The sequence below is a fragment of the Melanaphis sacchari genome, unplaced genomic scaffold (genome assembly GCF_002803265.2).
Source record: "Melanaphis sacchari strain LSU unplaced genomic scaffold, SCAv2.0 Contig0_pilon_pilon, whole genome shotgun sequence".
Lineage (NCBI taxonomy): Eukaryota > Metazoa > Arthropoda > Insecta > Hemiptera > Aphididae > Melanaphis > Melanaphis sacchari.
In genome coordinates, this window is record NW_020270366.1 from 17185980 (window position 1) to 17198621 (window position 12642).

General features: G+C 26.2%; 2 protein-coding genes across 5 annotated transcripts; both read right to left on the minus strand.

The window, feature by feature from the left end:
• Positions 1 to 3844: 3844 nt before the first annotated feature.
• On the minus strand, positions 3845 to 9916 carry LOC112592571 (F-box/LRR-repeat protein 21). Of its 4 annotated transcripts, XM_025336686.1 has the most exons (8): positions 9367 to 9434; positions 6147 to 6794; positions 5957 to 6070; positions 5426 to 5663; positions 5112 to 5326; positions 4683 to 4946; positions 4385 to 4549; positions 3845 to 4316 (listed from the first exon to the last, which is right to left on the minus strand). In XM_025336686.1, the coding sequence occupies exons 4-8, from the start codon at positions 5658 to 5660 to the stop codon at positions 4029 to 4031; spliced, it is 1167 nt and encodes a 388-aa protein (XP_025192471.1). In that variant the 5' UTR covers positions 5661 to 5663; positions 5957 to 6070; positions 6147 to 6794; positions 9367 to 9434; the 3' UTR covers positions 3845 to 4028. The 4 variants fall into 4 exon arrangements, with proteins under 4 accessions (XP_025192471.1, XP_025192462.1, XP_025192478.1 ...); XM_025336677.1 differs by lacking the exons at positions 5957 to 6070; positions 6147 to 6794 and adding an exon at positions 9673 to 9916 and having other exon boundaries at positions 9367 to 9605; XM_025336693.1 differs by lacking the exon at positions 6147 to 6794 and having other exon boundaries at positions 5957 to 6038; positions 9367 to 9437.
• A 457-nt stretch (positions 9917 to 10373) lies between these two features.
• LOC112592595 (phosphatidylinositol-glycan biosynthesis class X protein-like) lies at positions 10374 to 12382 on the minus strand. Its single transcript, XM_025336705.1, has 4 exons — positions 12058 to 12382; positions 11822 to 11957; positions 11476 to 11763; positions 10374 to 10596 (listed from the first exon to the last, which is right to left on the minus strand). The coding sequence occupies exons 1-4, from the start codon at positions 12225 to 12227 to the stop codon at positions 10408 to 10410; spliced, it is 783 nt and encodes a 260-aa protein (XP_025192490.1). The 5' UTR covers positions 12228 to 12382; the 3' UTR covers positions 10374 to 10407.
• Between the last annotated feature and the right edge of the window lie 260 nt (positions 12383 to 12642).

The window sequence follows — 12642 nt, forward strand, 5'->3', positions numbered from 1 at the left end:
TAGGTATCTGAATTATGAGTATCCATGACTGGACAGTCACATAAACAAATTTTTCCAATTCTATTTTTAAATACAGTGATATCAAAATATATGCCTATTCCCAACAAGTACAAACCTGGCTATGGCGCTATGTGTCCCCACTTACCATACCATTGGTGGTAAACACGGTCGACAGGCTCTATCGACTGTTAGCTCAAACAAGAAAAAATAATAATATTTTTGTAGGTACTAATGTAGGTACTATAAAAAGTACAAATTATCACTTTATGTAATTTTAAGCCGAGAAGACTATGGCCCCTTCTACCCTCCCTTTATCCGAGCTTGAACAGACCTAACTAATCCAAATTTTTAAATACTTACAATTATATTTAGCTGCAGTAACATGAAAGATCGAAATTATGGATAACTCATCGAAATTTAGAAAGGACTTAACATCTAAATTTTGTTATTATTTTAAATTGTTCATAATATTTTATATTTATTATTAATTGTAATTTATGTTATAATTATAATATATTCATGTATACAATGTTTATAATATAATTTATAATACATGGTTTGTTATTATAAAATACTATCATTTTTCATTATATCTTGTAAGATTTGATTTAATTTAGCAAATCATACAAGCACAGCAAAATAATTACTTATGGGAATATTGAAATGGTTTAATCGCTAATAAGTTTGAATACATTAAGCATTTTATTTATTATATAATAGTTAATATAGGTAGAAGAAGGTACTTACCTGCAATCTATAACTTTTATAGTTAATGACTATTATTTAATAAAATAAAAACAACAATTCAATTGCGATTCTAGTGTGGTAGTGTAAATTTAAAATAAGTACTTTAATGGATTATAAAGCTGACGGGTTTATGAATTAGTTATAAACATCATCAAATTTTAGCAAATTTTAAAATTAAATACATAAAATATGTAAAATTAATAATGAAAATGTATTTGATTTTATCACGTTTTTATAATAATTAATCGAATATTTCAATTTCGTTAAATTTATTCAATAGCTTAATTTATAAAGTTCTGTATAATGTAAAAAGAAGAAAATGGGAATTTCTTTATTATAGCACTTATTATTTATAATTATTTATTTATTGGCCCATATATTACCTAAATTTTTATTTAATAAATGTATGATATTATCCAAAATTAGTCTGGTTTTGAAATCAACTTTTTTTTAACGATTTAGATATCAATGTTTTAAAAGTAATTCTATGCACTATACCAAATCTTTTATATGGATATTAAAATGTTTGTCAAGTTTTTAAATATTTATACATTTTTATGTAGATATTTTGGTTTTAGTTTTTACAACAATTCAAAAATATGACAACAACATTTTCACGATTATATTTCATGCGTTTTTACTTTTTGGTCACATTCATATTGGATAAAATATAAGTAAGTAAAATAAATGAGCTATAAATATTTATTATTTATACATAATTTTATATTCTGATGTTTGAGAACTTAGCGATGAATTTAATGATTTTATAATATATGGTTTTTTGTCTGTATACACGATAGCAGGAAAAATACTTTTATTTTCAACTTTGAAGATGGTTTTTAACATCAAATAGATCTAATTGGAACTTATGAGAGGTCAAATTTAAAACTGTTGTTGTTTATCGAAATAACCAGGTAAAATAAAAACAAAATTAAGAAAAAACGGAAAATGTTATGCAAAATCAGTTTTTTTTTTGTGCAACTCAAAAACGAATTACTGCAAATACTTGAAAATGTAATCAAATGTCAATACTAACATTTTTTATACATAATAACATTTTTTAAATATTTCAATTATTTTTGAGTTATTTATTATAGATTTTTTATACTTTTTTTTTTTTTTTTTTTTGTTAATTTTTCTATAAACGTTGATAAAAAATGTTTTTATTATTTAATTACATTGTTATACATAAATAACACAAATATTTTTTAAAACTGTTTAAGTTTTCTATTTTACACAAAGGTTATTTTAATTTATATAATATGATATGACAATCAAAAAATAATTCTAATTTGTAATTATAGTCTATAATTATAGAGTATAGTAATACTACTGTATTCTGTATTAATTATTTAAACATTTATACAAGTAAATTAATTTCAAATCGTTTAAAATATAGATAAATATTATTAAATATGTATTAACACTTTTTTTATGAATACTTATTGAAAGATGCATGTGAAAATATAAATTATATATATTTTCTATTGTTTTTATTGACTAAATAACTAAAAAAACTAGATGGAACGAAACCATGTTCTGCCAGTAATTATTGATCGTAATTGTCTCGTCCGTTTTCTAATTTTCGTCAAAAAAAACCTAAATATATTATTTTAAATATATTTTGAAAACCCTTGAACCCAAAACCATCAAATCTAAATTATTAGAACGTATTATATGTCGCTATAATGTCTCATCTCAGTTTGTATAGTTTCACTACATGACTTTATCATATCAAATAATATAACTTTCCCAGTGTATTTTCTAACTTGGGTATGCGTTATTATAGCAGAATGCTAGATTTATATTTTATACATAGGATATAAAATTATTATTTATCAATATAACTAGGAAGTTATTATTGTTGTACAAAAATTAAAAGAATCGAAATTTTAAAACCATTCTTTAATTTTTTAGGAATTGTATTAACAGTAAACATTATTACTAACAATACAAATATCACTAGTTTAGCGTCAAAGATCAGAGTAATTTTTTTTTTAAGCATGATATGTTAGTGATTTGTTAGTGATAGATTATATTAAGTACTATTAAACCATTGATAAGTTAATAACCGTTATGCTAATGTCATTGAGCACGAAATGTATACATGACAGATATATCATAATAATTCGTTTTCTTATATACTCGTAATATTATTAATAAATCATTAAAACAAGCTTATAATATCTTTATGACTTTAATAGGATTAAGTACTTGAAAATTTTGTATCATGTTTATTTTAGCAACTGGATAGACATTTTAACAAATAGCAAATTTTATAGAAAATTTTAATTTTAATGCATTTTTGTAACAGCTGCCCAACATTTTATCCATCTCTTAAATTGTTAATAATTTTCAAAATAGCTATTTTTAAAAGCCAATAAAAAAAAAGAAATAGTTAATAAAAATTGAATAAATTACGGATGATTAGGTTTTTGGTTTTTTGAAACGTTAATAAAATATAAAAACGGATCACATTCCTTCAAGTTAAGCTCTATTAAAATGTTTACCTATTTTAATAAAAAACATTTAATAGATCTAATTCCTATAGATTTGAGCCAATAATTATTTTAGAATTATTAAACATCTACTATATATTAGATTTTAATAGACGTTCTTTAACACAACAGCTTTAAAGCACCAGTTAAAATAAAACCGATTTATCATGTTAGGCAATAGATTTATTTACTATTATATATATAAACAGATAATAGGGTATAATATCATAATAATATCATAATATTTATGCTGATGAACATCAAATACAAGTATATATTTTTAAATATTCAATGAACAGAATAAACAATTTTTAAATGTATCTACTTCATTTAGCATTATAAGACGTAATTTTACCAATAAATATATTAGTAAATTCTAATTAAACAATAATAATATAAATTAATATGTTTATCATCATTATTAACGTATCTAGCTTTTCATAATATATTAACATATTTTATTAAGTATACAATTATACAAAGTAGATTTAAAGGTATAAAGACATGAATAAATTTGATTAGTCCTAGAGGCTAATATAATTTTAGTTTACTAATGTAAATAAGGATTAAAACAATATTATATTATTATAAGAGCCTGTATTTTTTTCAGCAAATTATAAAAAAAATAATTTTTTTTTTTTACATTAACAGGTTATTATAACCAATACATTTCATATACATTATACAATCTTAATATTTTTTAGCTTTCATTAGTTTTTATTTCATAAAAAATAAAATAATTTTTAAGTCAAAATATAGATATAGTTTTTAGGTATATTTTATTTATTTGTAATACGATGAATAAAGTTGCGGAGATATACGTTTAAAATCTCGATCACTAAGCATAGTCCAATTGTTCAAACCTAAAGATAACGCAATTTCTTCTTCTACTATTTTGTACGATGTGCTGGACTTTTTCAACCATTGATAAAACTCATCTGACCAATCATTTTGACGTGGCCAATCACATCGTAATATTACGGCATTGCGACGAACGTGTAAAAATTTTAATGAATGACCATAGTATGAAATCAATAACAATGTGCACGTAGATATTTTTTCTCTAATCATCTACGAGTAAAATCAAATTATAAAAGAATAGTGTGAAAAATTAATATTTTTCAAGAAAATAAACTCACTAATGTATCCAGCTTAGGACAAAACTGGATTAAGTTTACTAAGGTCGTATCAATTCGCTCTTTGAATGACGATGGTTGGTAGAATTTTGGAAGTTCCAGATACCCAAACGTCCGCAATCGATCAGAGTACATTTCAATTGTTTTATTTAAAATTTCAGCGGTCATCTATATACATGTTTAATTTCAAGTGAATATTTTTAACGTATATATATTATATGGGTTATAATTATTAATTTACACATGATATATCATAATATAATGTCTATAATACTCTATGTGTATACTTTGTATTGCTAACCTGCATGTTTGGTGATTTAAAAATTATACTTGTTACAGGTGAATTAGGTTGCCATAAAATCTGTCTTTCTCGGATAGATTCCACCCTGAGATGTACTTTTAATGTTGCGTTTGTCTTCACACAATGTTTCCAGTCGAATGAGTTCATGGGTTCGATGTCGATGGGCGTATAACGGTTTTGGAGTATGTGCAAGTGACTGAGTCTGATTTGACCCAACATCAACAACAAATCGCTTCCTAAATTCTGAGGACTAATCACCAACACCTATAAACATTTATAAATTACACAATATTTCATTGGTAGTAGCTTGTAGGTATCTAGTAAGCTAAACTAAACTTCATAAGTTATAACAATATTACTGGATGTCACTATATGTGGAATAAAGATTTTTAAGAATACTTAGTGTTTTCAACCTGCTGTAATTTATACCTGTAAGTTAATGAAAACTCCGGGATGGAGCAATTGGCATAAGTATTTAGTAGTATTCACCAATACCAAGGTTTTCAACGTGGTACAACAGTAGAAACACACTTGGTCTAATAACGTCTGCGCGTCTTCGTTTTCCAACATCAAATCTATCAATTCCAATCTTTCGAGTGACGGCAAATTACCCATCAATCTCTTAAGCGCTTCCAAAAGCTTACCTAAATAAAACTAAATATCGTGAAGACCGGAACTAATACACTTATAGTGTTGAATAACAATAATTTAACTTATGAAGACAATTAACAGCGAATACAGACCTCCTGTTCCATACAAAACCGATTCGTCGATACGCGACGTTGCCATGTTGCACGGGAATGTGTACTGTAAGGTGCTTATTCTTGATCCTATTCCTTGGCCGTGTTCAGCGTAGAATGATATCATGTTCATGAATTCGTACAGGTTATAAAAATTAGTAATCGGTTTGAATACCAAAACTTTAATGTAACGACCAATGGACTGAAGGCACAATTGTACTCGTAGATGATCTAACATGTACTGTATAATAACAACAAATAAAAATATAATATCAAAACGGCTAGGTATTTGATAGGTACTTAATTTGCATAAGAATCATTATTCATTTGTAGGTGTTAAAAACATTTTTGAATAATTAAATCAGTACTTAAAAAAAATCTATTTATTATATTTTCTGTGGATGAATGAATATTTAACTGAATATCTAGTATGTACGAAGAAAAATCGCATTAACACAATTACATTTTTCATAAATATATTTGAGTTTTTAAAGGTACTTGAATACTTGATTGCTATTAGAAAGTTGTACCTACCTATCTATAATGCCATTAGATATATTATATCATTAAAATACATTTCATTTTATTGTTATGTCTTGACCAACTTCTTTAATGACTGGAACATGAAAAATTCGATGAAATTAGTACCTAAGCATACGCATCAATAATAAATATGAAGAAACTAGTAAAAACATAATTCGTAAAATAAATTTGTTTTTATTACATTTAATCGTATAATCAGCATAGTACGGCGTTATAGATAGGTAAACATACACCCATCACTCCACCAAAATATATCTGTAAATTTACACTTATTCGCGGATATTTTCATGTATTGTATAGGTATTTATAATAGATTGTTACATAAATTAATAAAAATATTGTATTTTAATTTTTTAAAGGATAAGTCGATTTCAATGATTTACTACTCACAGCATGAAATTTTAGAGCTCATGCAGTCCTAGAAATGTAGGTATAGATTTTACAATGACATGAAGAATAATTGATCTAATTGCCAAATGGTAGATTATATATGTTCATACATTTTATTTTTTCGGTCAAAAAGTATAAAAATGTAATACTTGGTTTTTTATAAGTTTTTCTCACAACAGTATTTAAAAATATAGTAAACACATTCATAGTATATCTGAAAGTTCCTGAACCAAATTATTAAATAAAAATACAGAATAAACGAATTTATTCGCATCAACACTTTACGTAGAGTCCTTGTCTAATTACACACTCGTTACAGCGCCGGTAAAGCTGTGCAAGCGCTCTGGAGAACTTGTGGAATTGCTTTTCTACTTAGAACCAACTCTTTGGATGATCGGAATGTCGTCAAAAATTTGACCTTTCATTTCCAATTTGAGCTCTGCAAATAAAAAAAATAATCTGCAGGATTCAAATCGGGTGATTAAAGCAGATTAAATAGAATGGTGATCTGATTTTTAGCGTTAAAACGCGTTAAATGTTACTGTGAAAGTTGGAATATTATTATGCAAGAGTCCAACTGTTCAGATTGCGCTATTTGGGTAGGATTTGAGGAATACGATGCAACGGGCGCTTTATCACTTCCAAGTGAAACTTGGCTTTCACCGTTGTTCTATTGGAACAAATTCTCGGTGAATCAGATCTTTCGAATCGAAAAATATCATCAAAATTATTTTAATTTTTGATTTGATTTTCGATTGTCTGTAAAATATTTTTGTCATGTATACGTCGTCGTAGTACTAGATGTAGTTCTATTGCCAAATGCTTGTTGTATCATTGAATAAGTTCTGCAATAAATGATTATTGAAGTCGAACACAAGATTGTATTAAATTTCTTTGTTCTGTGTCTCAAGTTCGTACAAGGTATTTCAAACATACTATACACAGCGTCACAGCCAAATATACTTTAAGACTAAACAAACTTAAAAAACATACGGGCTGATACTTATTACTTTGTACACATACTCGTTAGACTGTACTAAATGATACATTGGTTGTAGATACTAGATAGATAGGTAACGCTATTTATATTTCATAAATAAATTTAGTTCGGGAACTTTTCAGATATACACAGACACACAGTATGTGAAAGTAAATAATATTCACATATTTTATAAGTTAAACAAATTTGTTTTAAAAGCATTTGAAGTTCATATTTTAACAGAACTGGATATCAATTGAAAAATAACGATTTTAGTTTTTTCATTGTAGATAATTAAAAAAATATTAGATATTTGTAGAAACTTGTAACATTCTACTATTATTATTATCGATAAAGGTTTTTATGATATTTTTAAAATAGCTATATATACCACCAGAGGCGTATTTAAAAATGTCTTATGGGAAGGGCACAAACAAAAAGTTCAAAATTCAAATTAGCGTAATGGGGCGTTAGAGATATGAAATATCTCATATTTTTCATCTCAATAAATAGTATGATCATTCATATTATTCATAACCAAATAATCAGATAACGTAGAGGCTAATACTAAAAAATATAAAAAAAAAGATATAAAATATAGATGATGGGGGGGGGCACGGGCCCTATGGGCTATGGGCCCCACCCTTAAATACGCCCCTGTATACCACAAACCTATTGATACCATTTTATAGTCATTACCAATAATTTCAATTATTGAAGTATAAATTAGTAACAATAATATAAATGAATTGTAAAATGTTATTAAAGTCTGGCATACTGAATCTGCTGAGTTTTTTGTATGTATATGTTAAGGTGTATGCGTGTATGACCGCATGACAGTAAATGTTGACAGTCATTAATCATTTTGGTGAATGTTATCAATTATTTCAAATATCTCACAATGCGGACATTTACAAGTATTTGTTGACATACGCAATAGTTATTTAGTGAATGCTGATATGTGTGACAATGATAACATATATAATCAAATAGATAGCTAATAAATTCATAAATAAATATAGTTGAACAAATTAATTTTTTAATATTTAAGTTTGGGTAGCATATACTTTATTAAGTTTTATTTATTACAACACGGTAAACTATCGTGGCATTTACTGTTACAAAGTATTCCCCCATTCTTACAATTACATTTTTTTTTACAATTGCATCGTATATAACCTTGGCCACCACTTTTGGAAGCAGCTGTCGATACCTGTCTCAAAGACATTGTCTTATCGGATAAAACGTCGTTTAACAATATCAATTTATTTTACAAAATAATACAAATATACATTTTACATACATTGTGCTTCAAGTGTGGTCAACATTTACCAAACACTGACTGTAAATGTCAACAATTACCAGTGTATGAACGCATTAAGACAATTTCGTCAACATTCACTACGGTTTTTGATATATATCAACCTATACCGGTGACATCAACATTCGCCTACTGCCGTCATACACCTTAACATATATAACAACTTATCATTGATTTCTAATTAAATACATTTTTACAGTGACCTAAAGTAATTTACTCAATGATCAAAGTACATTCAAAAGTCAAAACCTTTTATACATATATATAGAAGTTCTGATACTTATTTTTTTATGCTTTTTAGGGAAATTAATTAAGAGACATTATCTAATTTACAAAGCAATAATAGGAAGGAAAAAGTTTTTAGTTATGGTTGTAACAATAAATTAAAAATTAAGTGTCTGGCATAATTATATCATATCATATTTTAACAAATACAAATTTACTTCTAATTAGGCATGACAATAGTTATATATTGTAAATGCATAAACATTTAAAATTTATTTTTATTTGTTATTATATACTCTCCTGACTAAAATTATGAATATACTTATGTGAAAGTACTTACTAAATGTTGTCAACTTACCACTTAAAGATATGTATATACATTTCTTTAGTCTTTATGGTATAACTTTATCTACTTGTTTAATATAAATTATATCTTATAGATATATAATAAGTTGCATAATGTACTAAACAGATAGGTATGCGTACCTGCCATCCTGAATAATAGTTAAACTTTCTTCGCGTAAGGGTCGTGTCATCAAAAACAAACGTATGCCATGAATATGGCAAATGAAAAACTGAATACCACAATTTGCATGTTTTTGAAGCGTTATGTTTTGCTCCAATGTCCAGAAAAGAAAAGATATTTTCAAGCAACAAATCTGGTAAATTATTCCAATCCCCTTTGTACATAACATTGATTCTTCCAGTCCTTGCTAATTTTATTTCTAAAAAATAATCAAGAATACAATATTTACACTTATATAATATTATACATTTATAGTTTGTACAGACTTTGATGTTTAATAAGTATTTTATTATTTTCTTCATTTTGCAAGTCCATATTCAACGTGTAAATGTATATACATTTTAAGTACCGGTAAATGCATATACACTCAACCCGGGCCAATAATCCATTTTGGCACTAGATCAACATGTTCTACATATATGTGTTAATGTATATAGTACAGGTTGTCTATATTTAACACAAACCTTTCTAAAATATTTTCTGGTCATTGCTTTATTATCATTATTCTATTTATGATATTAAATTCAAGCAGCTATTATCAGACAGATAAAGTTTTTAAATAAATACAACAAAGTAATTCAAAGGTATTTATTTAAAGTAAAAGTCAATAAGTCAAAAAAACTCAATATAAATAATATTAAATTAGGTTGGAATAAAATTAAATTATAGGAACTTATTGTATATAAAAAAAATATAATTATAACATAATTTGTTTTGACTAAATTTAAATTGACTATTATAATAAAACATTATGTATTATATGTTTTTTTTTAAAAATTATTTCTGATTTTAACATAAAATTTAACCAAAACAATCAAAAATCTAAAAAATGTGTAATGCAAGCAATCAATTTATAACACAATTTTATAAATCTGAAGGAATTTAAAATACATAAACTAGTTTAAACATAAATAACATACAATAAATAGGTAGTATTAAAAAGAAGTCTTTTTAAATATTTTCTTGCTAATGAGCTTACAGCCAGTATTTTTATGATTAGTTTAATATTCAATAGGTGAAATTTTGATAAAAAAATTATCTAGTGACGGAGTAACCATTAAACGACGTAGAATGTAATATGTGCCCAACAATACAAAACCATGTGTAATGATACTCACCAATGGAAAATTATTGGTATTACCAACTGGTACATACATTACCACATCTTTGTTAACTTTTACATAACTGGCCTAAAACATAAAATAATATATGTATATATTATATAGAATAATAAACAAGTGTATATTGATATCCAGTAGATAAGGTGTTATTGTGAACACGCATAGAGTATTTATTTGTTTCATTAATTTTGTTTTTCACCTAAAGTCAAAGCATTAATAATGGTTAAATATCAGTACTGGTTGGAAATGTGTAAATCCACTCCACCATACAAAGCTAAATAAATATAACCTAATTAAAGTTGTTTCTGTATGCATAATTTAAATATAGGAGTTAAAAATTATGGTATAGGTTTGTCATAACCCTGCCATAACGAGTGAAAACTTTGTAGCTCCGCCAGTTTATTATCGCCTAACCATCCATATAACAATAAATGCATCACAAAAATATAAAATAATGAGCTCATTTATTGATATTCATTTATCAAATAATTCGACGATACATTGTTACAAAATATATAAAAATGTTTACACTTTCCGTGATTCTAAAACGACAGACAAATACATACTGTGATGGTTGATTGATAATATAAATTAAATTGATCCATATTATATAATAAATATCTGTAATAAGCACTTTATAAATTATAGTAATGATATGTTTTTTCTATTCAATTATTAGATTAATTGTACGATGAATTTATTATTATGGAAGGATAACAAATGAGTGGCGGGGCTACAAAAAGTTTTCACTTGCCGCGGCAGGGCTATAAAAAACTAGTACTAAAATTATTACTTATTAAATAGTATAAAATTCTGTTCTAACTAATTTATAATAAATTTAGATTTAATAATCCCTTATCCTATTCACTCAATACATTTTTCTATATTGATAGAAATTTTTTTATATAATTTAATTTATATTAAATTATAAATTATTTGAATACTTACAGGAATCCATTCACCAGAATTAAGTGGAAATTTTTTCCAATTAGAATTTTTTGATCCTTTACATAAGTATAACATTTGGACATCTGAATAAGCATCACCAAATCGAACCTCTTTGTAACGACTATCTTCAGCAGCTTTTTGGTATCTTAAATGAATGGGGAATTCCATTTCTGTCAATTTATTTGCTGTGTCTGGAAGTGTGTAATTAACAACATAGAGAACAAATGGATCAGATTTATGAGCTGGTGTTTCTACATCAATAAATTTGTTGTCAACATAAAATTCCACCTGAAGAAACAAAAGTAATGTTAGCATACTGTTAAAAAAATGTTAAGTGAATACTTACTTTGCGATTCAAGGCAATGGTAGCCAGCTCATATTTGTCTACATAGATATCAGCTGGAAAATCATAGCGTAATGTAACTGCACAGTCTTTACGATTTGATGTTTCATAATCGGCTGTGATGGTTGTATGGAGAACTCTGAAATCAGAAACAGTTAAAGAGAAAAAATTTAAAGATAATTACGTATTAAATTTCATTGCAAATTTTAATTATAATGCACTAAATTGTTGATCCCTACCTGTGATAACCTTCATTCTTTACTTGAAGATTAATGTTTCCTGAATGAATTGTCAAGTAATGTGTTGAATCTTGACTGCCTTTAAACCCATAGTATGATACAACAGAGGTAACAAATATTAACGAATTAAGAGCAAATACAATCATCTTAGATTTGATGCTTAAACTCATTGTGTGTTATATATTAATATGTAATATGTATTAATATAAATAGTGTCTTTGTTTTATAATTTTTTATAATCGAGTAATCAACTAAATCAACCGTTTAACTTCTGAAACCTGATAATAAGAATAACATTATTGTTGTTAAATCGAATAATAAATAAGATTTTTCTTTATTTGGTCAGAAATCAGAATACAAAAATTATGACAAAGACATATGATGAAATGATAAGAATATAATGTATATGTAGAATATGATAGCAGCTGCTGGTAAGTCAAAGATATAGACCATAGAGTACGATATGACCATTGAACTATATGATAACTGGAACGCTCACAGCCCATATGACTAATGTAAATGAAACCGAGCGGGTCTGTTAGAAAGAGATAGCAAATAATATAGGTGTGTCTATCTCTGTCTTTA